The sequence below is a fragment of the Coregonus clupeaformis genome, chromosome 13, assembly GCF_020615455.1.
Source record: "Coregonus clupeaformis isolate EN_2021a chromosome 13, ASM2061545v1, whole genome shotgun sequence".
Classification (NCBI taxonomy): Eukaryota; Metazoa; Chordata; class Actinopteri; order Salmoniformes; family Salmonidae; genus Coregonus; species Coregonus clupeaformis.
This window is the reverse complement of record NC_059204.1, coordinates 38,683,371-38,711,140: the sequence shown is the minus strand read 5'-3', so window position 1 is coordinate 38,711,140 and position 27,770 is coordinate 38,683,371. Positions and strand designations below refer to the sequence as shown.

General features: G+C 42.2%; 1 protein-coding gene across 7 annotated transcripts in view; it reads left to right on the top strand.

Annotated features, from left to right (window-relative positions):
* LOC121579892 (roundabout homolog 2-like) overlaps nucleotides 1-4,091 on the top strand; it is a 169,799-nt gene extending 165,708 nt beyond the window's left edge. For all 7 annotated transcript variants that reach the window (XM_041894851.2, XM_041894849.2, XM_041894850.2 and 4 more), the window contains 4 exons: nucleotides 63-259; nucleotides 2,911-3,075; nucleotides 3,300-3,563; nucleotides 3,703-4,091. In XM_041894851.2, coding sequence (XP_041750785.2) covers nucleotides 63-259; nucleotides 2,911-3,075; nucleotides 3,300-3,563; nucleotides 3,703-3,704 — 628 coding nt within the window. In that variant the 3' untranslated portion in view covers nucleotides 3,705-4,091. The remainder of the gene's footprint in view (nucleotides 1-62; nucleotides 260-2,910; nucleotides 3,076-3,299; nucleotides 3,564-3,702) is intronic.
* The last annotated feature ends 23,679 nt before the right edge of the window (nucleotides 4,092-27,770 follow it).

Genomic DNA, 27,770 nt, shown 5'->3' with positions numbered 1-27,770 from the left:
CTTTATCTACTGCTCAGTGTCCAGTCTCAGTGACATAACATGTTCCCTCATGTTCTATACAGGCATATGAAGGGCAGCCCACAACCGCCCAAGGCCCCTGTCCCTCCGATGGGCTATGTGTCTAGCACGCTGGGGTCTGACCTGGGGACCAACCTCCAGTGTGAGGAAGAAGAGGAGGATGAAGGCTACGGAGTGTCACGTCAGCTCTGTGGCTTTGACTACACTGCTGGACTCAGCATGGACAACCTGGAGGGCTCAGGTGAGACACACACGCACACGCACACACACACACACACACACACACACACACACACACACACACACACACACACACACACACACACACTCAGATCATGCCCCTCTTGCCGTCTCTTCACAGTGCACCCTTACAAAGAAAACACATGTCAAATTTGCAGTTTCACATGTGAATAGTTGTTTTCACATGTTGAGCTTAAATTTCACACCATATTTCCACATGTACTAAATTTGGTTCACATGTTAACACCACCTTTTCACATGTGAGGAGAATAGCACGTTTTCACCTCACATGTTAATTGCAGTTTCACATGTGAAAATCTCACTTTCACAAATGGAATTTCAAGTTCATATATGAAAATCAATCACGTGAAAATCTAATTTGCAGGTTTATATGTGAAAAACTTCCAAATTTTATCGTTTTTCACATGAATATTTGCAATTCCACATTTGAAAGTGAAAATCCAATTTGTAAGAAAACTCTACATGTGAAAATCTCACTTTCAGATGTGGAATTGCAAGTTCACATGTGAAATAACGAATAAATGCCTCATGAGTTTAGTTAATCTGTCAAACCCCATCAGAACCCAAAATATAAGCTTGATTTACTGTAGACAAAGTAAATCTAAACAACCACCGTAATTTTGATATCATGGATGGTCAGTAGTTGCATCCTTAGCGTAGTCTATGTATTTGAGACTGGTTGCATTTTACTGAAACTGTGTTACAATTAAGGATTGCCACTTTAAACAACTTTAATAGAGTAATAGTGTTATTATTACTTTTGTGCCATTAATATCAAGCAAAACTTCTGAAGTCGAGAACAAAATTATTAGTATTGCAAACAAAAATAATGATATTGAAAGCAAAACATAAACCACAAATTATTAATGGCAAAACAAAATATTGCAAGGAAATAATTTTGAAATGCGAGAACAAATTAATTTTAAATGGATGCAAAAAATTATAATCTGTGAAACATTTGTTATGATAATGCGATTAAATAAAACGCCCCCCTCTTTTGTGCAATTTTCCCTATCTTTGGTTATGTTACCCTGGCCTTTGCTTTCGCTGCCTTTGAAAGTTTTGGCACATTCATTCCAGCAACATAGCACCTTGCGTCCCACTGCTGGTTTGTCTCTGAAGCTAAGCAGGGTGGGTATTGGTCAGTCCCTGGATGGAAGACCAGATATAGCTGGAAGTGGTTAAAAATAAATGTGAAAAATACATAAATGTGTTCACACATTTATGAAAACCACATGTTTTTTTTCACATGTGATTTTTTCATGTGTTTTTTTGTCGAGCAGGATGTCAAAGATTTGGGAGCAGTGAGTAAATTGGCAATAGCAATGGTTTTATTCAGTCACCACTTATAGAGACTAAATGCCTTGCACATTATGCAGTTTTGACTGACAGCTTTTTGATTTCCAATTTCCTCAACCATACCATGTCATACTCAAGACTGATGGTTTCATAATGTGATATTCAGACTCATTAATTTGAAAAAAACATTATATAAAAGGGAAAGAAAGGAAAGAGTTTGTGCAATCTGGTGTGCACACATTAGTGAAAACGATCTCCATGAAAGAACAGAAACATTGAACTAGCTAGTTATTTGATTTCAGATGGAAGCTATCTTTCTCTGTGACATCTCATTTGGGCTTTTTTTTTCAAACTCTCACTGACATCTATAATAATAATAATAATAATATGCCATTTAGCAGACGCTTTTATCCAAAGCGACTTACAGTTATGCGTGCATACATTTTTGTGTATGGGTGGTCCCGGGGATCGAACCCACTACCTTGGCGTTACAAGCGCCGTGCTCTACCAGCTGAGCTACAGAGGACCACATTTCAAGTGTATGACCATATTGTCTAAACACTTCTTCTTTCAGTCTCTATAATGTTCTAAAACCTAATGACACACAAGAGCGTCTGACATCTAAAACTATGAGGAGAGTGAGAGAATGAGTTGGGGAGAAGGCACAAGGTGAGGTGACTTCAGATGCAGAGGGCAAGATTGATGTTATTTTGTAGACCCCTAGTCTGTGTTGTGGGGGAGAGTGAGACCACAGTTCAGTCCTAGTCAGTTTTCTGGGAGATGATGGAACATTAGGCATGCTAGCTGAGACACAGGGGACTGTCTGCTGATATATGTGCTGTGTCTGTGATAAAGTAGGTGGTGTGCAGTAATCTGCTGTGTTGCCTCTGTGGGGAGAAGGCTATGCTAGATCAGCTTATCTCTACAAAGGTCTCTCCTCTGTCTCCTCTCCCCCAGAGAGCCAACACACACAGACAGAGAAAAGGCCAATGCATTTAGGATGGGAGCCAGTAATTATAACCACATCTTATCCTTTACCTTGAATTGTCAAGATGTGAGAGTAGTTTATCCATAGTACCCACACCAACAGTCTTATCTAGGAAAGTTTCTTGCAGTGATTCCCCCCCGCCTCTCCTCTCTTCCTCTCCTCAGTTAATTTGATTTACAAAATAGTTTTTTTTTCAAACTTGTTAATTTTTTTACTTTCTAATATATAGCGTATCAGTGTAAAGGTTGTGATAAAAAGTAATTGATTGCTAATCTAAACTGATTATCTATGTTGTGCATCTCTCTAATTCTCTATACCCGTGCTCTCTCCATCACCCCCTGTAGGTAAAGGCTACTCCCAGCGGGGTCGACCAGGCAGCTCAGGCTCCACAGAGAGCAGTGGTCTGGGCACACAGAGCCTCGGTCACCAGAGGGCCACACACACTGGATGCAAACCCCGGGCAGAAATTGTTGGGACACTGCCCAGACGGAGAGACACCCCCACAGATGGTAAGACATGGGGTGAGGGGGGAGAGGACAGAGTGAGAGATGGGGAAAGAGAGACGGGGAAGGTGGATGGGAGCTTTCTTTGTTGACTGTGGTTTTTAAAGACCTTTATAGCCATACTGATCCCTACGATATGACGCACTGGTCCATCCTTGATTACAAAGACTGTGTATTACCCCAAAGGTTAATGACAGTATTAATCTGATCTTGTCATCCTCTCTCCTCAGTGGCCTCTCCTGCCCCAGAGCCGGTCCACAGTGTGGGGGCCAGGCTGCATGGTTCATGGTTGGCCGGAGGCTCAGACCCCCCTGAGGAGTGTATGGTCTCCACGCTGGAGCGGCAGCACATGGCTTCCTGGAGCGGCACACCCTCCAACATGGGCACCCTGGGCAGGGCACGCCACAGGGCTGGGGCTGGCACTGACCACCCACACAACAGCTACAATGGCCACCCGCCTCCCAACAGCACCGAGCAGAACTATGGAGAACGATGTACGTATCTAGCGTCTCCTTACTAATAATTCCACAATGGTAATTTGTTTATGAACTGTACAGTAAGTGAGGAATTTGTGATAAATGATCACCTGAGATTGACACTTTGGTTTCGGATCTCTGTGTCTTCCTCTTGCAGAGTCTTTGTGATGAGTCGGACCCTCCAGTGCTGCCTGTCTATAAGTGCAATGAGATTTCCTCTCTCCAAATGCTACAGGACGGAGGATGGAGAGATGTCAGGAAGAGAAAAGAGAGAGCTGTAAATGTGATGTACAGACACACAGACACGTCTCACAGTGTTCTTTTTACAGTGTTGCTTTCATCCCTCCTTTCAACATAATATTCTGTATGTCACTTGCCCCTCCTGTTTCATGTCACATGATGTACAGTAATTCACTCCACATTAATGAAGAAAAATCACTATAGTTAAGCTATTGACTCATGAAAGTGAAAGGAGTTGCATTTCTTGTAAATAGGTTTTGTATTTTCAGTTTTTCTCTTGTTTTGCTTTGCTATGCAAGCCAAAATCTGACATTAAAGTTGTCTCTTTTATTTGTAATTTTACATTGTGAGTTGATGGACTTGTGGTGCCACATTAGTTTTCATAAATGCTCGAAATAATTGTTTAATTTTGATGAAACTACTGTATTGTTGTTTAATTTGCACAGAGCGTTGGGTGATAATAAGCACAAAGTCATCAGCTGAGCTCAGAGAAGAATGATGAAGAGGAGTGTCTACAATAGAACCTACATTTAAGTATATGACAGTAATATATGACAGTAATATATGACAGTACATGCTTTTCAGAGACACATATGTATTGAGAGATATAAGAAACACAAAGAAATTAAGAAATTAAAAAGACGCCCACATAGAAAATGTTATGATATGTAATTTTTTTTGCTTGTTCAATCTGCGGTGGTTTGTGGGGATGATCTGGCCAATGTGCATTGTACTGCTTGGCAGTCTGTTTCCCATACAATATATTCCCATGACAGTGAGGCAGCAGTACTTGGATTCCTAAAAATAATGACAATTCAGAATAATCGCTAAAAGGTGAAACCATCTACGTGTACAGTGGTTTGCGAAAGTATTCACCCCCCTTGGCATTTTTCCTATTTTGTTGCCTTACCACCTGGAATTAAAATTGATTTTTTGGGGGGTTTGTATAATTTGATTTACACAACATGCCTACCACTTTCAAGATGCAAAATAAGAAATAAGAAAACAAGAAATAAGACAAAAAACTGAAAACTTGAGCGTGCATAACTATTCAACCCCCAAAGTCAATACTTTGTAGAGCCACATTTTGCAGCAATTACAGCTGCAAGTCTCTTGGGGTATGTCTCTATAAGCTTGGCACATCTAGCCACTGGGATTTTTGCCCATTCTTCAAGGCAAAACTGCTCCAGCTCCTTCAAGTTGGATGAGTTCCGCAGGTTCTGCTGATGTACAGCAATCTTTAAGTCATACCACAGATTCTCAATTGGACTGAGGTCTGGGCTTTGACTAGGCCATTACAAGACATTGAAATGTTTCCCCTTAAACCACTCGAGTGTTGCTTTAGCAGTATGCTTAGAGTCATTGTCCTGCTGGAAGGTGAACCTCCGTCCCAGTCTCAAATCTCTGGAAGACTGAAATAGGTTTCCCTCAAGAATTTCCCTGTATTTAGCGCCATCCTTCAATTCTGACCAGTTTCCCAGTCCCTGCCGATGAAAAACATCCCCACAGCATGATGCTGCCACCACCATGCTTCTTTGGTCTCTTTGTTGCCTCTCTGATTAATGCCCTCCTTGCCTGGTCTGTGAGTTTTAGTGGGCGGCCCTCTCTTGGCAGGTTTGTTGTGGTGCCATATTCGTTCCATTTTTTATAATGGATTTAATGGTGCTCCATGGGATGTTCAAAGTTTCTGATATTTTTTTATAACCCAACCCTGATCTGTACTTCTCCACAACTTTGTCCCTGACCTGTTTGAAAGGCTCCTTGGTCTTCATGGTGCCGCTTGCTTGGTGGTGCCCCTTGCTTAGTAGTGGTGTTGCAGACTCTGGGGCCTTTCAGAACAGGTGTATATATACTGAGATCACGTGACAGATCATGCATCGTGCACAAAGGTGGATTTTATTTAACTAATTATGTGACTTCTGAAGGTAATTGGTTGCACCATATCTTATTTAGGGGATTCATAGCAAAGGGGGTGATACATATGCACGCACCACTTTTCCGTTATTATTTTTTTTCATTTTACTTCACCAATTTGGACTATTTTGTGTATGTCCATTACATTAAATCCAAATAAAAATCCATTTAAATTACAGGTTGTAATGCAACAAAATAGGTAAAACGCCAAGGGGGATGAATACTGAAACATTTAAAATGGTAGCGTAGATGCAAAGGGCAGCGGCAGCTACTTGTTGATAGGGAGGTGTTGGGCCTAGAGAACGCCACTCAGGTATGGTCAGGTGGGGACAGATTTGTGCACAGATGGACTCTGTCAGTGTAGCCCATGGGAACCAAGTGAGACAGGCCTTGAGATAAAGAGATGCTGGCCTTGAGACGACTAGCTAATCCCATACTGGGTTTTCATAGCTGTCAGTGACTGGTAAACATGATTAACAACAATATGCAATTAGATTAAAATAATACACCCATCATAGATGTGATGGCTGTCTGTTTTAATCCTACTGGTGCAGTATAATGTGGCCCCTCTCTACCACCCTGGTAACACACTGGTAACAAATGAACACTCATCAGGGTTAGTGAGGAATAGTGAGCCCCTTGCTTAATCAGCATATCCTCAACGCTGTAACCAGTCACAGAGGGCAGCTGGTTGCTAGATTCACAATGCAGTGTTTTGATTCACTTCTTTGTTATTTTCTGGTTGTTCTTTGTATTGGCTCCACCTGTAAAGACTCTGTACCTGCCAGATCCGGTCTGCCCTCAGGAATACTCAGGCACGTACAGTGTGGCCGTTCATTTTTCAATCCTACGATGCAAATAAAACGTGTATGTGGAATCAACCATGAGTCTCTGTGCTGTGCATGTGAGTTGATGGTCCAAGGCATTCTCCTCATGTGAGTAATATTAACTGATTTTAAGGAAAACTGTGATAAATAAAAAAGTATATCAGTTTCACTTAAGGACCAAAGGATTGACAGCCGTCCCATATAGATTGCAAAATATTTGGGAAGAGATTTTTGACGTACCGATCCCATGTCATAGTGTTTATGAACTGACACGCAAAACGACACCGGATTCAAAAATTAGAATCTTTCAATTTAAATTAATATATAAAATTATTGCTACCAATAGAATGTTATTTATATGGGGGATACAATCTTCCCAGCTCTGCAGATTTTGCTGTGAAGAGACAGAATCATTAGATCATTTGTTTTGGTTCTGTCCATTTGTAACTTGTTTTTGGACACAGATCCAGGAATGGCTAAAGGATTGCAATATTTACCTGGAGCTAACCTTGCAGATAGCATTACTGGGTGATCTGAAAAGTCATAGCAAATCGATCAATAATATAATAATACTTTTAGCAAAAATGTTTATTTTTAATTCACAATCTGTAGAAGCAATTAGAATAGAAAGGTTCAGAACTTTTGTAAAACATCACAGTACGGTTGAAATATATATGGCAAATAGAAATCCTATATGGATGGTGTTAAGAGATAGATGGGAGGTGTTGAATGGAGTTGAAGGATGGGACTAATAACAAATAACAACAAATAATAACAAGATAACTAATAATGTAAGCATACTGTGTCCATAATAAGTATATAGGTTGTATGTTGGGAGCTTTTGGGAAAGAGCACAGTTAGAAAGATATGGCATATAGAAGAAAACCGGGTGGACATCATGAAAATGATCGGAGAGGTTGAGAGCAGAAGAAGTTCAGGAGCAAAAACAAATAAAATAGAATTATTGTAAAATTGACTGTGTCCATAAGGTGTAGATAGTAAGTATAGGCTGGAAGTAGAGGCCTGGGCATTGTTGTTCACTAATTTACACCAAGTAGGGAAAGGATGGTGGGGTTGAAAAGTAATAAAGGGGAGTATATATATAAAAAACATGGGGGATTGGAAGTGATGCAAACAATTACATTGATGGATGTTACAATCTATCTGCAATATTAAGCTGATCTACCCCCCCAAAAAAATAAAAATATAAAAAATATATTAACTGATTTTCCCATTAGGGCATTATGTGCATACACTCATAAGTTGCACGTTAGCAGAATACACACTCTTAACAGGATCAGAGACCAGGTACATATTAAGAACAATACTTGGTCTCCCTCTCTCAAGCGTCTCTGTGTTAAATCACTCTTAGTCAGAGCTAATGGGAAAATAAAATAATGCTTATTACATTTTTATGCAACTATCCCTTCACTCTCCCCTCCCTGTTCCTACACCAGAACACATTTACTCACTGGAGGAAATGTCAAAGTCATCCATTTACCAAGACAATACAGGTTGAACTCTCAGAGGCTGATCAGCCATAACACAGCTCTAGCATTGGCGATTTGGGGATTTCATGATACAACGACGGATGGTGAGGATGATGATGATGATTCTCACCTTTATTCCAGTTATTTTTCATCGTCTTTATGGGATTTTGTAACTGCATGTAAATGATGATTGATTAATGATGATTACATTTCAGACATGTTCATCCTTAGCAGTTTACTGCATTCAATCCATACAGAAATGCAATTGCATTGATTTATAGAGTTATGGGGCATCCATGCCTTTCAACTCCATTCTTCATATGCTGTACTGTACTCACTACACCTAATGAAATAACTACTGTATGAGATCACATTAGTACTACAAATGTCCAAATCACTGTTGCATACTGCATTGTCTCCAGACTCTGTCACATACATCTCTCTGGGCTAAGCTTGGCTGTTCTTACAGGCCAAACAGAGAGGAACAGTACACAACTCTGATGACAGAAATGGAAAGAATAATGTATCCCTTACAAAAAAACATTGAAAAATCGCATTAAAAAAACATGTGGTTTTCAGATTTGTTTTGTTGTTGCAATTTTCACGAGTCAGAAACGTTGTTTTAGGATATGTGTGAAGTTTCACATGTTTTTCCTTCGTGAAAAAAATCCCCACTTGACATTTCTTGCCTACACGTTTATTTTTCACATGCTTATTTTCACCACTTCCAGCCACATCTGGTCTCCCATCCAGGGACCAACCTTGTTTAGCTTCAGTGGTAAACCAGCAGTGGGATGCAAGGTGCTATGTTGCTGGAATGAAGGTACCAAAACTTTCAACTGGAAAAAAGGCAGAGAAAGCAACGGCCAGGGTAACATAACCAAAGATAGGAAAATTGCAGGAAAGAGGGAGGAGTTTATTTAATCGCGTTATTTAAAAAATATATCATTATTTTTGTTTGCAATTCTAAGAATTTTGTTCTCGACTTCGTAACTTTTGCTTGATATTAATGTCACAAAAGTAACTCACTCACTAGAGGATTGCACCATATAATACAACTATTACTCTATTAAAGTTGTTTAAAGTGACCATCCTTAATTGAAACATTAACAAAGGGTTCTTCCTGCTACAGTTTCAGTAAAGCTCTAAGGGATGGGGCTAGAGAAATGCAACCACTCTCAAATCTATAGACTATGCTATGGATGCAAGGACTGACCATCCATTATATCAAATTATAGTTTTAACCATGTTTTTAGTGGTACTTTGTTTACAGACATTGGAGTAAAACAAGCTTATATTTTGGGTTCTGATGGGATATGACAGTTGAACTAAGCTCATGAGGCATTTATCTGTTATATTCTTCAAGAATCAATGGGTACATTTTATTAATTAATAAGTTAAAAAATGGATGTAGCAACTAAGGATTGTCCCTTTAGCAGGCAGTGGCCTTCATACAGCAGAAACATGTCACCATTTGAATGTGATCCATTAACCTTCCCCCAAAAATGTATTCTGACCAGTGTTCCGCGAATGTCCCGCAAAATTGTTCCCTTGTCCCGCATTTGGGCTTTTTAGATGTGGTCAACCTAATTCCACCGGTGGAAACATTGCTAGTGCAACATGTTAACCATCTTTTCAAATGTGAGGAAAATAACAGAATTTCAACCCAGTGGTGTAGCACAGTTTTGCTAGCCCCTCCTGCTATTCTACACATTTTGCCATGAGCATTTTGCCATGAGGCTGAGAGAAAATGTAGCATTTCAAAACCTAATTTCCTGTAATTCAAAAAGAAAATTCCATGGCTTATGAGGTGTTCATATGCTATCTGGGGAGTGTATGTGTGTGGGGGGGACAATCACGTGTAAAAATCTAATTTGCTGTTTCATATGTGATAAACTTCCACGTGTGAAAATCTCCCTTTCACATGTGGAATTGCAATTGCACATGTGAGAAAAGTTTTCACATATGAAACTGCAAATGTGGATTCCACAAAAATGAAATTCCACATGTGAAAGTGAGAATTTCACATGTGGAATTTTCTTAAACGTGTCAGGGTTGAGTGTAGAGGGAACGTGGAATCACACGCAGGACACAGAGATTCAAAAAACAGATGTCTTTAGTGAAGTCCGACAGTACAAGCCAACACGGCAACAGGCCACAGGCGAAACAAGCGCACACTGGACTGTCCAAAGTAAATGCGCACAACGTGCAGGACTCTCTCAAACAAAACGAAAATACAGAGAGTACAGAACAGCGGACCAACATCTACACGTGACATCGAACAATTACACACAACACCTGACCAAACACAAGAGAACTAAATAGGGTGCCAAATGAACACTTAACAATGAACAGGTGTAACAAACAGACAAAACCAATCAAACATGAAACATCGAACGGTGGCAGCTAGTACTCCGGAGACGACGACCGCCGAAACCTGCCCGAACAAGGAGAAGGAGCCGCCTCGGCCGAAACCGTGACAAAACGTGAACCTGCAAATTAGATTTTCACATGTGAACTTGCAATTCCACATATGAGATGTGAGATTTTCACATGGATTTTTCTTACATGTGATACTGCATATCCGATTTCCACGTGAAAGTTTTTAACATGTGAAACTACAAATTTCACGTGAGATGAAAACATGTTATTCTCCTCACATGACATATTTGAAAAGGTGGTGTTAACGTGAACTTTAAACGTAATACATGTGAAAATAGGGTTTCACGTGTGAAATTTGAGTTCAACATCTGAAAACAGCTATTTCACATGTGAAAATGCAATTTTCACAAGTGAAACTGAAAATGTGACATGTGAAACTGTAAATTTGACATGTGTTTTTTTAAAGGCATTTTCCACCCCTAACCTTTCCATTACATTTCTGCCTGCATCTTTCTGTAATATTACCCTTCTTTACACCTGTTGTAATAACAATTAGCTCCACACATTGACAGCTTACTATCACGTGTAACACCTTTCCTCTATTCAGTGTGGTAGTGATGCGCGTGTTGACTCATAACCCGCAGTCCCTGTGGTTATATCCGCAGGGTGGGCGGTTTTAGGGTCATTAAATATTGTGTGGATGAAGGGTTAAGGGCCTAGCTGTAGGTGTCCCATATAGCCTACACACCAATCTCCAAATGCTTTTGGGATCGGGCAGAAGAAAGATTTGGTGAAGTGGTAAAAGAGGATGATAGCAGTGCCGGCTATGTTATGTGTGATGATTGTGAGGCGCTGTACAAATTCGACAGTCACAAGACAGGGACTTCAAATAGGCCTATGGCACGTCAAGGGAACTGTGGCCTACTGTTCAGATGGATTAACGGGAAACAGAAATCTGGACACTGACTGTAGGTCTATAACCTCTCACATACCCTTAATATTAACTCCTGCAGAACTAAGCATTTCTTGCAGTAAAATGATATACCAGATGTAGGCTACATTTGTACTCGGGAACAGGAGTGGAGAAATATGACTTCTTTCTTCAGCATCTTGAGAGAATGCGAATGCGCAGTTAGATACCGTCTGTAGAGGTGCTATCTTTATCAGCATCATAAAAGCTGATAGTATTTCAACCACATAAGCCAAACTGAAATCTTATCAGAAACATGTTGGGTCATTTTCACTGGTTTTTATTTCCTTACAACCGGTCAAAATTTTGCACAGAAATTCTTCCAGTTTTTTTGTTGTTGAGTTATTGCATTTTCTCAACGGCCCCTAAACATCTTTGCTCTGCAAAAGAAGCAGAGATGGCAGAGAAAACTTTATAGAGGTCAACTAGGTGGAAGCATTCATTTTATCGATTTATGACATTATTCTGGTGAGCAAGAGTTTATTTAGTCTTCTAGGGCAACATATAACGACAGAAGAGAAGCTGCATGTATCTAATTATAAACAAGTTGACTAACAAATAGCCTACCAAAATGTTGGAAATTATAAGCAGAACATATTTAAATCGGGCAAAAGAGTATCCTGCACCATCTGTCAAAAAATCGTTGCGCTGTCTCTGACTGTAGCCTGCAGCGCATTTTCTATATTAGCGGGGTGGGGTCGGGTGCTGGCCTCGGATTTTCACCTCATCACATACACTGAGTGTATAAAACATGATGAACACATGCTCTTTCCATGACATAGAATGACCAGTTGAATCCAGGTGAAAGCTATGATCCCTTATTGATGTCACTTGTTAAATCCAATCAGTGTAGATGAAGGGGAGGAGACAGATTAAATAAGTATTTTTAAGCCTTGAGCCAATTGAGACATGGATTGTGTATGTGTGCCATTCATAGGGTGAATGGGCAAGACAAAATATTATAGTACCTTTGAACAAGGTAGGGGTGCGCAACTCAATATTAGGTGTTCTGTACACTCAGTGTATAGTCGGGCAGTTGCGGATGGGTTATTAGCAATTGTGGGTGGGTGCAGGTGAACAAACAGCTGACCAGCGCACCACAAACGTGTGGACAAAACCTTTGAAATATGATTCTATGGAGCCGTGGCCTTGGAGCTAGAACAGCTTCATGACTCATGACATTTGGCTAATTGGAAAGTTTGAACAGTATGCTTGTGTGATGTAATTACATGGGAGACACAGGAGACCACAGAGGGAGAGCATGGAGGTCCCAGTCTACAGTACTACTACCCCCAGGCGGAGGGGGTGGGTAAAGACTTGGGGTCCTCTGACCTTCAGCTCCCTCAGTGGCCAATTTGTCTCTGTCTCCATCTCCCACCCTCATTATTCATCTATCCCCTGTACTGGAGTAGGCACTTTCCTTGGTGTCTCTGACATATGCCAACAATACCTTTTCTATGTCTCTGTGACACAGGACATTTCAGTTTATGAAATATATTAGCATGTCAATATTGTGTTGTGTGACCCAAAGACTCATTACCTGTGCACTGTCACCATGCTTGAATTCATTGTGTTCTATTATATAATACAGATGTACTTGTATAATGGTACTTGTATAATGGCCCATAAAAATACGCTGAGTATACAAAACATTATGAACACCTGCTCTTTCCATGACATAGACTGACCAGACTGACCAGGTGAATCCAGGTGAAAGCTATGATCCCTTATTGATGTCATTTGTTAAATCCAATTCAATCAGTGTAGATGAAGGGGAGGAGACAGGTTAAAGAAGGATTTTTAACCCTTGAGACAATTGAGACATGGATTAGGAATGTGTGTGATTCAGAGGGTGAATGGGCAAGACAAAATATTTAAGTGCCTTTGAACAGGGTATGGTAGTATGTGCCAGGAGCACCGGTTTGTGTCAAGAACTGCAACGCTGCTGAGTTTTTGACGCTCAACATTTTCCTGTGTGTATCAAGACATCTAGCCAACTTGGCACAACTGTGGGAAGCATTGGAGTCAACATGAGCCAGCATCCCTGTGGAACGCTTTCGAAGACATTGTAGTGTCCATGCCCCAACGAATTGAGGCTGTTCTGAGGGAAAAGGAAGTGGGGGGGGGGTGTATAGTCGGCAGTTGCGGATGGGTTATTAGCAATTGTGGGCGGGTGCGAGTGAACAAACAGCTGGCCCGCGCACCACTAACGTGTGGACAAAACCTTCAAAATATGATTCTATGGAGCCATGGGGGGAGTGCAACTCAATATCTGGAAGGTGTTCCTAATGTTTGGTATACTCAGTGTATGTTGTAGTTGAAGTACTGCAGTATGAAAACATACGGTATCAGACAGCAGTCTTTTCCACAGTATTTCTGTGTGTATGAAACATACTGTTGATGTGTGCGATGATAAAGTGTTTTAGGCCTACTGGGGTGACAGCCTTCAATTTCACTCTTACAGCCATACTGCCATTCTCCAGCGTTTAAATATCCTTGGTTGTCAAGGACAGCCCTTTGTTAACAGAGGGGGGCGAGAGAGCTAGGAAAACTTTCTGAAATTGGAAATGAAAACCAGGAAACAAACACACACACAACACATCTGCAGTATCTAAGAAACCACAGTGAATAGACATAAGGACGGCAGTTGTCCTTGAATAGAGATCACAGTGGGATCAAGACAAAAGCCTTTATTGCAGCTGGATCTCAGAGTATCCGATGGCCTGTTATCTCTAAATGAAAGAATAACATGGAGCAGAAAGACAGCACAGACCGACATACAGTATCACTTAAACCTCTCACATTTTTACTGAATTTATTCCCCTGGCATTTCAGCTCATGAATAAACTAATTTCTGAGACATCTCATGTAATGTAGAGTCAACTGTCACTACTCCAGCCAACCTCTCAGACTTATGCTTAATTAGGCAATAAGGCATTGTGTTAATAACAGGGAAAAAGCCCTTAGCAGGGTGTTATTCTCAATCATTCCCGGGTTCGAGGATTTTATTGCTTTTATATACAAAAAAAGATTAACAACATGTTTTCATTAAAAACGTATTGAGTAAATTTGTTTTATTTCATCCTTCCACTATATAAAATAGTCCGGGCAAAAGCCAGTCGTTAGTTCTGAGATTCTGAAGTTGTTAGCAAAAATGTGTAGGGTCTATCTGCGGACCACGGTGACCACATGCCGCACCGACTAAGTGTCAATACCAGGGCTGGCGCCAAAATTAATCAGTTAGACGGGCGTTTGATTTCCAAATGGCAGGTTTTTTTCACGGGACCTCCTATGTGTTTTTCTTTTATGGGTTTTATAGTAAAGATACAGTTGAAGTCGGAAGTTTACATACACCTTAGCCAAATACATTTAAACTCCGTTTTTCACAATTACTGAAATGTAATCCTAGTAAAAATTCCCTGTTTTAGGTCAGTTAGGATCACCACTTTATTTTAAGAATGTGAAATGTCAGAATAATAGTAGAGAGAATGATTTATTTCAGCTTTTATTTCTTTCATCACATTCCCAGTGGGTCAGAAGTTTACATACACTCAATTAGCATTTGGTAGCATTGCCTTTAAATTGTTTGATGGCCACTCAAATACCTTGACTTTGTTGTTCTTAAGCCATTTTGCCACAACTTTGGAAGTATTCTTGGGGTCATTGTCCATTTGGAAGACCCATTTGCGACCAAGCTTTAACTTCCTGACTGATGTCTTGATGTTGCTTCAATATATCCACATAATTCTCCTTCCTCATGATGCCATCTATTTTGTGAAGTGCACCAGTCCCTCCTGCAGCAAAGCACCCCCACAGTATGATGCTGCCACCCCTGTTCTTCACGGTTGGGATGGTGTTCTTCGACTTGCATGTCCCCCCTTTTTCCTCCAAACATAACGATGGTCATTATGGCCAAACAGTTCTATTTTTGTTTCATCAGACCAGAGGACATTTCTCCAAAAAGTACGATCTTTGTCCCCATGTGCAGTTGCAAACCGTAGTCAGTTTTTTTTATGGCGGTTTTGGAGCAGTGGCTTCTTCCTTGCTGAGCGGCCTTTCAGGTTATGTCGATATAGGACTAGTTTTACTGTTGATATAGATACTTTTGTACCTGTTTCCTCCAGCATCTTCACAAGGTCCTTTGCTGTTGTTCTGGGATTGATTTGCACTTTTCGCACCAAAGTACGTTCATCTCTAGGAGACAGAACGCGTCTCCTTCCTGAGCGGTATGATGGCTGCGCGGTCCCATGGTGTTTATACTTGCGTACTATTGTTTGTACAGATTAACGTGGTACCTTCAGGCGTTTGAAAATTGCTCCCAATGATGTACCAAACTTGTGGAGGTCTAAAAAAAAAATCTGAGGATTTGGCTGATTTCTTTTGATTTTCCCATAATGTCAAGCGAAGAGGCATTGAGTTTGAAGGTAGGCCTTGAAATACATCCACAGGTACACCTCCAATTTACTCAAATGATGTCAATTAGCCTATCAGAAGCTTCTAAAGCCATGACATCATTTTCTGGAATTTCCCTAGCTGTTTAAAGTCACAGTCAACTTAGTGTATGTAAACTTCTGACCCACTGGAATTGTGATACAGTGAATTATAAGTGAAATAATCTGTCTGTAAACAATTGTTGGAAAAATTACTTGTGTCATGCACAAAGTAGATGTCCTAACCGACTTGCCAAAACTATAGTATGTTAACAAGAAATTTGTGGAATGGTTGAAAACGAGTTTTAATGGCTCCAACCTAAGTGTATGTAAACTTCCGACTTCAACTGTATATAATTTAACTGTAAAAAATGTATTGCCTTTTAACCTTTTATTGCAGTGGGCTGAATCAGGGTCACACAGAGTGTTTCTTGGTAGTCTTAAACAAATCTACCTTGAAACAAAAGTATACACCTCACACACATGGTGATGCGCTTAAAAAAAAGATATTGAAATGTACATTTACATTTACATCATTTAGCAGACGCTCTTATCCAGAGCGACTTACAAATTGGTGCATTCAACTTATGATAGCCAGTGGGACAACCACTTTTTCTCTTCTTTTTTTATGGGGGGGGGGGGGAGGGGGGGTAGAAGGATTATTTTATACTATTCCAGGTATTCCTTAAAGAGGTAGGGTTTCAAGTGTCTCTGGAAGGTGGTCAGTGACTCCGCTGTCCTGGCATCGTGGGGGAGCTTGTTCCACCATTGGGGTGCCAGAGCAGCAAATAGCTTTGACTGGGCTGAGCGGGAACTGTGCTTCCATAGAGGTAGGGGAGCTAGCAGGCCAGAGGTGGATGAATGTAGTGCCCTCGTTTGGGTGTAGGGTCTGATCAGAGCCTGAAGGTAAGGAGGTGCCGTTCCCCTCACAGCTCCGTAGGCAAGCACCATGGTCTTGTAGTAGATGCGAGCCTCAACTGGAAGCCAGTGGAGTGTGCGGAGGAGCGGGGTGACATGAGAGAACTTGGGAAGGTCGAACACCAGACGGGCTGCAGCGTTCTGGATAAGTTGTAGGGGTTTAATGGCACAGGCAGGGAGCCCAGCCAAAAGCGAGTTGCAGTAATCCAGACGGGAGATGACAAGTGCCTGGATTAGGACCTGAGCCGCTTTCTGTGTAAAGTAGGGTCGTACTCTGCGAATGTTGTAGAGCATGAACCTGCAGGATCGGGTCACCGCTTTGATGTTAGCGGAGAACGCCAGGGTGTTGTCCAGGGTCACGCCAAGGTTCTTTGCACTGTATTAAATGTAAATGTATTAAACGTTGAGTTTGCATCGCAATATTACATGTTATATACATCACAGAAGACTGAAATATAACAAAACTGTTAGACATAGAAACATTGGATTTCTGCAGGTTTTTGAAATAATGTTTATTAATTATGAAAAATATTGATAACATTTCACCCATGAGACCACTAGGTAATTTGACTGCAGGAAAGGGCTTCTGAAACATGAGTACAACCAGTCATGATGTTTTCATCTGATTGTCAAACAAATCACTTCAAAATGTAGGTTACATTCACACTTTCATCCAAAATAATTCCAGCACCCTAGCACCCGCCAACTTTCCTTCAATTCACAACTGACTGAAAATATATCATTGGAGAAAGTCCTACTCCTTTGTCAACCTCTAGCCCACCCTACCATACCTCTTTGCCCTTCCGAATAAAATATTTAAATATTTATAATTTATTTGACAGATTTGCGCCGACAGAAAGACACATACATCTCAGATAAAGCATCTGAGCGAGCGAAACAGTGCCTCTCTGTCTTACTATATGTAACCGATGTATCTGATGCTGTCTGGCCAAAATGACTATGACATTTCCTACTCTTTCTGTCCAGACAGCATCAGATACATGGGCTACACATACTGAGACAGAGGGGCACTGTTTTGCTCGCTCAGATGTTTTATCTGAGATTGATGCGTATTTCTGTCAGTTGGTGTCTAGGTCAAAGAAATTATCAATATTTAAATATTTTATTTGGACGAGGAAAGAGGTATGGTAGGGTGGGCTAGAGGTTGACACAGGAACAGGACTACCATGGTTCTTGCGGGTCCTGCGGGATTCCGGCAGGAATGGGAGTCAAGTTCTAGAGTCAAGTTCGGGACAGGACGGGACAGGATCAAAAGTCCACAGGAACGGCAGTACAAGAATACTTATAAACTTAGTTGTTTTGGGGGGGGGTTAGAAATATGTAATGTGTGGAGCATTTCATTAAAAAAGAAAACTGTGTGAAGGCCTAATATAGTTTACTTTTTTTATTTTATTTTTAAGAATGAAATCTCCCCCCCTTCTGTCAGCTCACTCTCGCGCCTCGCTCCAGTTGTATCCATGGCCACTGCGCAGTCACTACCTTACCTCAGATGCCAGCATATGTCAGTAAATGATTAAGTCTTCAAGGGAGGAATTTAGTTCATCTGACTAGGTAAGTAGAAGGGCTGCCTTCATTGCCAAAATAATGTGGTTGTTATCAGCTGTATGTGCAGGGCAGTCAACTGTCTCGTGAACGCTGAGCAGCAGCCAAAACGGAGCTATTGCTACTCACATGCAGAGAGGTGGACAGACAGACGAGCAGCTAACAGAGGAAGTTATTTCTGATTTCTGTGTGTAAAAATGAGCTCGGGACGGGATACATTTTTATTAGGACGGGACATGAAAGTTACGGGATTATAGAACTGTTGTGGGATCAGGACAGTACGGGAAAACATTTGACCGGAGAATATCAAATCAAATCAAATTTTATTTGCCACATGCGCCGAATACTACAGGTCTAGACAGTACCGTGAAATGCTTACTTACCAACAATGCATTAATTGTTTTATTAAAAAGTACAATAAAACAACAACAACAAAAAAGTGTTCCGAAAAAAAGAGCAGAAGTAAAATAAAATAACAGTAGGGAGGCTATATACAGGGAAGTACCGGTGCAGCGTCAATGTGCGGGGGCACCGGCTAGTTGCCGTGCGGTAGCAGAGAGAACAGTCTATGACTAGGGTGGCTGGAGTCTTTGACAATTTTGAGGGCCTTCCTCTGACACCGCCTGGTATAGAGGTCCTGGATGGCAGGAAGCTTGGCCCCAGTGATGTACTGGGCCGTACGCACTACCCTCTGTAGTGCCTTGCGGTCGGAGGCCGAGCAGTTGCCATACCAGGCGGTGATGCAACCAGTCAGGATGCTCTCGATGGTGCAGCTGTATAACATTTTGAGGATCTGAGGACCCGTGCCAAATCTTTTCAGTCTCCTGAGGGGGAATAGGCTGTGTCGTGCCCTCTTCACGACTGTCTTGGTGTGTTTGGACCATGATAGTTCGTTGGTGATGTGGACACCAAGGAACTTGAAGCTCTCAACCTGTTCCACTACAGCCCCGTCGATGAGAATGGTGGGGTGCTCAGTCCTCTTTTTTTTCCTGTAGTCCACAATCATCTCCTTTGTCTTTGTCACGTTAAGGGAGAGGTTGAAATAATTATGGTCCAATTCACTATCAATATAATGCATTGGCATCCCTACTGTCTCTGATCTGGCAGACTTACTAAACACAAATAGTGTGTTTGTAAATTATGTCTGAGTGTTTGGTATGTGCCCCTGTCTATCAAAAAATAACAAAAATAAAAAAGAGAATCATGTCATCTGGTTTGCTTAATACAAGGAATTTGATGTATAGCATTTACTTTTATGTTGTACTTTTGCTAAAGTATGACAACAGAGTACTTTTTCCACCACTGTACTTAAGGACATTTAAAACCAGATACTTTTAGACTTTTACTCAAATTGTATTTTACTGGGTGACTTTTACTTTTACTTGAGTCATTTTCTATTAAGGTATCTATACTTTTACTCAGGTTTGGCAATTGAGTAGATTTTCCACCACTAGCTGTAATGTTAACGGAACTGCGGGAAAGCACTATGTACCGGTGTCATAGCTAGCTAACTAGCTACTTCGCTAGATGTAACATAAAAAAACTGCTGGAATGCAGTGCCCTAGCTTTCTAGCAGCCTCCTTCTTCTTCTGTGGGGCTTTTCGGAGGTTGGCATCCAACGTTATTGGTGCATTACCGCCACTTAATGTGCTGGAGTGTGGGCCAGAGACAGCACTAGCAACCTCAATGACAGTGGAGCGGCTTGACCCTATCCCCTCCTCTCTTCTCCAGACCATTTCCGGAGACCTTCTCCCTTACGTCACCTCGCTCATCAACTCATCCTTGACCGCTGGCTATGTCCCTTCCGTCTTCAAGAGAACGAGAGTTGCACCCCTTCTCAAAAAACCTACACTCGATCCCTCCGATGTCAACAACTACAGACCAGTATCCCTTCTTTCTTTTCTCTCCAAATCTCTTGAGCGTGCCGTCTTTAGCCAACTCTCTTGCTATCTCTCTCAGAATGACCTTCTTGATCCAAACCAGTCAGGTTTCAAGACTGGTCATTCAACTGAGACTGCTCTTCTCTGTGTCACGGAGGCTCTCCGCACTGCTAAAGCTAACTCTTCTCCTCTGCTCTCGTCCTTCTAGACCTATCTGCTGCCTTTGATACTGTGAACCATCAGATCCACCTCTCCACCCTCTTCAAGTTGGGCATCTCCGGCACGGCTCACTCTTGGATTGCGTCCTACCTGACAGATCGCTCCTACCAGGTGGCGTGGCGAGAATCTGTCTCCGCATCACGTGCTCTCACCACTGGTGTCCCCCAGGGCTCAGTTCTAGGCCCTCTCCTATTCTCGTTATACACCAAGTCACTTGGCTCTGTCATATCCTCACATGGCCTCTCCTATCATTGCTACGCAGACGACACACAATGAATCTTCTCCTTTCCCCCTTCTGATAACCAGGTGGCGAATCGCATCTCTGCATGTCTGGCAGACATATCAGTGTGGATGACGGATCACCACCTCAAGCTGAACCTCGGCAAGACGGAGCTGCTCTTCCTCTCGGGGAAGGACTGCCCGTTCCATGATCTCGCCATCACGGTTGACAACTCTGTTGTGTCCTCCTCCCAGAGTGCAAAGTGCCTTGGCGTGACCCTGGACAACACCCTGTCGTTCTCCGCTAACATCAAGGAGGTGACCCGATCCTGTAGGTTCATGCTCTACAACATTCGCAGAGTACGACCCTGCCTTACACAGGAAGCGGCACAGGTCCTAATCCAGGCACTTGTCATCTCCCGTCTGGATTACTGCAACTCGCTATTGGCCTGTGCCATTAAACCCCTACAACTCATCCAGAACGCCGCAGCCCATCTGGTGTTCAACCTTCCCAAGTTCTCTCACGTCACCCCGCTCCTCCGCTCACTCCACTGGCTTCCAGTTGAAGCTCGCATCTGCTACAAGACCATGGTGCTTGCCTACGGAGCTGTGAGGGGAACGGCACCTCCGTACCTTCAGGCTCTGATCAGTCCCCCCTACCTCTGCGGAAGCACAGTTCCCGCTCAGCCCAGTCAAAACTGTTCGCTGCTCTGGCACTCCAATGGTAGAACAAGCTCCCTCACGACACCAGGACAGCGGAGTCACTCACCACCTTCCGGAGACACTTGAAACCCCACCTCTTTAAGGAATGCCTGGGATAGGATAAAGTAATCCTTCTACCCCCCCCCCCCCCCTTACCCCACCCAAAACAAAAAAAGGTGAATGCACCAATTTGTAAGTTGCTCTGGATAAGAGCGTCTGCTAAATGACGAAAATGTAAATGCCATAGTGGGCGCAGAATGTAGTGGGCGCAACATTTTTTATTTTATTTATTTATTTCACCTTTATTTAACCAGGTAAGCCAGTTGAGAACAAGTTCTCATTTACAACTGCGACCTGGCCAAGATAAAGCAAAGCACTGCAATAAAAACAACAACACAGAGTTACATATGGGGTAAACAAAACATAAAGTCAAAAATACAACAGAAAATATATATACAGTGTGTGCAAATGTAGCAAGTTATGGAGGTAAGGCAATAAATAGGCTATAGTGCAAAATAATTACAATTAGTATTAACACTGGAATGCTACAGTGAAGGAAAAAAGTATTTGATCCCCTGCTGATTTTGTACGTTTGCCCACTGACAAAGAAATGATCAGGCTATAATATTTATGGTAGGTTTATTTGAACAGTGAGAGACAGAATAACAACAAAAAAATCCAGAAAAACGCATGTCAAAAAATGTTATAAATTGATTTGCATTTTAATGAGGGAAATAAGTATTTGACCCACTCTCAATCAGAAAGATTTCTGGCTCCCAGGTGTCTTTTATAAAGGTAACGAGCTGAGATTAGGAGCACACTCTTAAAGGGAGTGCTCCTAATCTCAGCGTGTTACCTGACACCTGTCCACAGAAGCAATCAATCAATCAGATTCCAAACTCTCCACCATGACCAAGACCAAAGAGCTCTCCAAGGATGTCAGGGACAAGATTGTAGACCTACACAAGGCTGGAATTGGCTACAAAATCATCGCCAAGCAGCTTGGTGAGAAGGTGACAACAGTTGGTGCGATTATTCGCAAATGGAAGAAACACAAATGAACTGTCAATCTCCCTCGGCCTGGGGCTCCATGCAAGATCTCACCTTGTGGAGTTGCAATGATCATGAGAATGGTGAGGAATCAACACAGAACTACACGGGAGGATCTTGTCAATGATCTCAAGGCAGCTGGGACCATAGTCACCAAGAAAACAATTGGTAACACACTACGCCGTGAAGGACTGAAATCCTGCAGCGCCCGCAAGGTCCCCCTGCTCAAGAAAGCACATATACAGGCCCGTCTGAAGTTTGCCAATGAACATCTGAATGATTCAGAGGAGAACTGGGTGAAAGTGTTGCGGTCAGATGAGACCAAAATTGAGCTCTTTGGCATCAACTCAACATGCCGTGTTTGGAGGAGAAGGAATGCTGCCTATGACCCCAAGAACACCATCCCCACCGTCAAACATAGAGGTGGAAACATTATGCTTTGGGGGTGTTTTTCTGCTAAGGGGACAGGACAACTTCACCGCATCAAAGGGACGATGGACGGGGCCATGTACCGTCAAATCTTGGGTGAGAACCTCCTTCCCTCAGCCAGGGCATTGAAAATGGGTCGTGGATGGGTATTCCAGCATGACAATGACCCAAATCACACAGCCAAGGCAACAAAGGAGTGGCTCAAGAAGAAGCACATTAAGGTCCTGGAGTGGCCTAGCCAGTCTCCAGACCTTAATCCCATAGAACATCTGTGGAGGGAGCTGAAGGTTCGAGTTGCCAAACGTCAGCCATGAAACCTTAATGACTTGGAGAAGATCTGCAAAGTGGAGTGGGACAAAATCCCTCCTGAGATGTGTGCAAACCTGGTGGCCAACTACAAGAAACGTCTGACCTCTGTGATTGCCAACAAAGGTTTTGCCACCAAGTATTAAGTCATGTTTTGCAGAGGGGTCAAATACTTATTTCCCTCATTAAAATGCAAATCAATTCATAACATTTTTGACATGCGTTTTTCTGGATTTTTTTGTTGTTATTCTGTCTCTCACTGTTCAAATAAACCTACCATTAAAATTATAGACTGATCATGTCTTTGTCAGTGGGCAAACGTACAAAATCAGCAGGGGATCAAATACTTTTTTCCCTCACTGTAGATGTGCAAGAGATTATGTGCAAATAGAGATACTGGGGTGCAAAAGAGCAAAATAAATAACAATATAGGGATGAGGTAGTTGGGTGGGCTAATTTCAGATGGGCTGTGTACAGGTGCAGTGATCGGTAAGGTGCTCTGACAACTGATGCTTAAAGTTAGTGAGGGAGATAAGAGTCTCCAGCTTCAGAGATTTTTGCAATTCGTTCCAGTCATTGGCAGCAGAGAACTGGAAGGAATGGCGGCCAAAGGAGGTGTTGGCTTTGGGGATGACCAGTGAGATATACCTGCTGGAGCGCAGACTACGGGTGGGTGCTGCTATGGTGACCAATGAGCTAAGATAAGGCGGGGATTTGCCTAGCAGTGATTTATAGATGGCCTGGAGACGAACATGTAATGAGGACCAGCCAACAAGAGCGTACAGGTCACAGTGGTGGGTAGTGTATGGGGCTTTGGAGACAAAACGGATGGCACTGTGATAGACTACATCCAATTTTCTGAGTAGAGTGTTGGAGGCTATTTTGTAAATGACATCGCCGGAGTCAAGGATCGGTAGGATAGTCAGTTTTACGAAGGCATGTTTGGCAGCATGAGTGAAGGAGGCTTTGTTGCGAAATAGGAAGCCGATTCTAGATTTAACTTTGGATTGGAGATTCTTAATGTGAGTCTGGAAGGAGAGTTTATAGTCTAACCAGACACCTAGGTATTTGTAGTTGTCCACATACTCTAGGTCAGACCCGTCGAGAGTAGTGATTCTAGTCGGGTGGGCGGGTGCCAGCAGCGTTCGATTGAAGAGCATGCATTTAGTTTTACTAGTGTTTAAGAGCAGTTGGAGGCTACTGAAGGAGTGTTGTATGGCATTGAAGCTCGTTTGGAGGTTTGTTAACACAGTGTCCAATGAAGGGCCAGATGTATACAAAATGGTGTCGTCTGCGTAGAGGTGGATCTGAGCGTCACCAGCAGCAAGAGCGACATCATTGATATACACGGAGAAAAGAGTCGGCCCAAGAATTGAACCCTGTGGCACCCCCTTTGAGACTGCCATAGGTCCAGACAACAGGCCCTCCGATTTGACACATTGAACTCTATCTGAGAAGTAGTTGGTGAACCAGGCGAGGCAGTCATTTGAGAAACCAAGGCTATTGCAGTAACTGCAGTCCACAGATAGACATTATTGAAATGGTCTGGTCGTGCATTCTATCCATTCTATAAAGAGAAATAGTAATGGCATCTTTATGTAGGCACTAACGAAGGTTAACTCTGCCATGGCTCGTTGGCCAAAGCCTATGGGGAAATGAGGTTTTTGGAGGTTTTTTGGAAAAATGCCGAAAATAAGGTCTGTGGTAAACCCAGGCTTAGAAGATCTTATATGTTTTGTTCTGGACAACATCGTTCGGGAACCGATAAGCACCTTCCTGCTGAAGGGATATGGTTGCAGCCTGGAGCAAAATAATATACCATCCTTGCGTTTTTGCTCGAGCTGGTAAGCAGAAAGCTAACTAAGCTAACTAGCTTTTTGGCGGACAAGTGTAGCGTAGACTAGTTTGCGTGGTTGGCGTAGTTGGCATAGTGACGCAGTTGTTTTGCCGACTAATGTTGTAGTCCCATTTCTCTGACAGTTAGCAACTCGTTACCAACTTACTTACTTTGAGCACATAAAGGCTTAATCATTTATAAAGGTCATGTTAACTGACTGATATTATCTCATAGAATCTCCTAAGCCTGTGTTAACCTCAGACCTTATTTTCGGTGTATATCTCAAAACCCTATTCTTCTCCCCAGGAATAGAGCTCGCCAGTTTGTAGACCTAAAAAACGTATTCAACCTTCCCAAGTTGTCCCATGTCGAAGCTCTCATTCACTACAAAATCATGGTACTTGCCTACGGAGCAGCAAGTGGAACTGCCCCTCCATATCTTCAGGCTATGCTCAAACCCTACACCCCAACACGAGCACTCCGTTTTGCCACCTCTGACCCTCCCACCCCTACGGGAGGGAAGCTCCCGCTCATCCCAGTCCAAGCTCTTCTCTGTCCTGGCACCCCAATGGTGGAACCAGCTTCCCCCTGAAGCTATGACAGTAGAGTCCCTGCCCATCTTCCAAAAACATCTGAAACCCTGCCTCTTCAAAGAGTCTCTTAAATAATCCCAAAGCATGGGGAAATGAATGGGAAAATAATGGGGTTTTAGGATAAATGCCTAAAATAAGGTCTGAGGTTAACACAGGTTTAGGATATATTTTAAGTTTTGTTCTGTGAAATAATATCAGTCAGTTACAGTGGGGAAAAAAGGTATTTAGTCAGCCACCAATTGTGCAAGTTCTCCCACTTAAAAAGATGAGAGAGGCCTGTAATTTTCATCATAGGTACACCTCAACTATGACAGACAAAATGAGAAAGAAAAATCCAGAAAATCACATTGTCTGATTTTTTATGAATTTATTTGCAAATTATGGTGGAAAATAAGTATTTGGTCAATAACAAAAGTTTCTCAATACTTTGTTATATACCCTTTGTTGGCAATGACACAGGTCAAACGTTTTCTGTAAGTCTTCACAAGGTTTTCACACACTGTTGCTGGTATTTTGGCCCATTCCTCCATGCAGATCTCCTCTAGAGCAGTGATGTTTTGGGGCTGTCGCTGGGCAACACGGACTTTCAACTCCCTCCAAAGATTTTCTATGGGGTTGAGATCTGGAGACTGTCTAGGCCACTCCAGGACCTTGAAATGCTTCTTACGAAGCCACTCCTTTGTTGCCCGGGCGGTTTGTTTGGGATCATTGTCATGCTGAAAGACCCAGCCACGTTTCATCTTCAATGCCCTTGCTGATGGAAGGAGGTTTTCACTCAAAATCTCACGATACATGGCCCCATTCATTCTTTCCTTTACACGGATCAGTCGTCCTGGTCCCTTTGCAGAAAAACAGCCCCAAAGCATGATGTTTCCACCCCCATGCTTCACAGTAGGTATGGTGTTCTTTGGATGCAACTCAGCATTCTTTGTCCTCCAAACACGAAGAGTTTAGTTTTTACCAAAAAGTTATATTTTGGTTTCATCTGACCATATGACATTCTCCCAATCCTCTTCTGGATCATCCAAATGCACTCTAGCAAACTTCAGACGGGCCTGGACATGCACTGGCTTAAGCAGGGGGACACGTCTTGCACTGCAGGATTTGAGTCCCTGGTGGCGTAGTGTGTTACTGATGGTAGGCTTTGTTACTTTGGTCCCAGCTCTCTGCAGGTCATTCACTAGGTCCCCCCGTGTGGTTCTGGGATTTTTGCTAACCGTTCTTGTGATCATTTTGACCTCACGGTGTGAGATCTTGCGTGGAGCCCCAGATCGAGGGAGATTATCAGTGGTCTTGTATGTCTTCCATTTCCTAATAATTGCTCCCACAGTTGATTTCTTCAAACCAAGCTGCTTACCTATTGCAGATTCAGTCTTCCCAGCCTGGTGCAGGTCTACAATTTTGTTTCTGGTGTCCTTTGACAGCTCTTTGGTCTTGGCCAGTGGAGTTTGAAGTGTGACTGTTTGAGGTTGTGGACAGGTGTCTTTTATACTGATAACAAGTTCAAACAGGTGCCATTAATACAGGTAACGAGTGGAGGACAGAGGACCCTCTTAAATAAGAAGTTACAGGTCTGTGAGAGCCAGAAATCTTGCTTGTTTGTAGGTGACCAAATACTAATTTTCCACCATAATTTGCAAATAAATTCATCAAAAATCCTACAATGTGATTTTCTGGAAATTTTTTTCTCAATTTGTCTGTCATAGTTGACGTGTACCTATGATGAAAATTACAGGCCTCTCTCATCTTTTTAAGTGGGAGAACATGCACAATTGGTGGCTGACTAAATACTTTTTTTCCCCACTGTATCATGACCTTCATGAATTATGAAGCCTTTATGTGCTTTATGTGACTACATAAATGCTTCAAATTTCACAAAAAGTGACGTTAGCTGATGAAGATTATCTCATAGAACAAAACATATAAGATCTCCTAAGATTTTGTGTTTACCACAGACCTTATTTTCTGAGTTTATCCAAAAACCCTCCAAAAACCCAATTAATCTCCCCATAGGTTTTGGCCAACCAGCCATGGCGGAGTTAGCCTCTGTTAGTGCCTACAAAAAGACGCCATTACTATTGGTCTCTATTGCGAACGAACCAGAGGTAGAAAATGCGAACTAATTTTAGTTTTTTAGGACTACAAGCTGGCGAGCTATATTTGCAATGGTTACTATGCTAAACAAATCATTGCCATATAGCTATGCAGGCTACAGTAGCTACTTCTCCTTTGCTAGCTATCCAACTAAAGCAAACA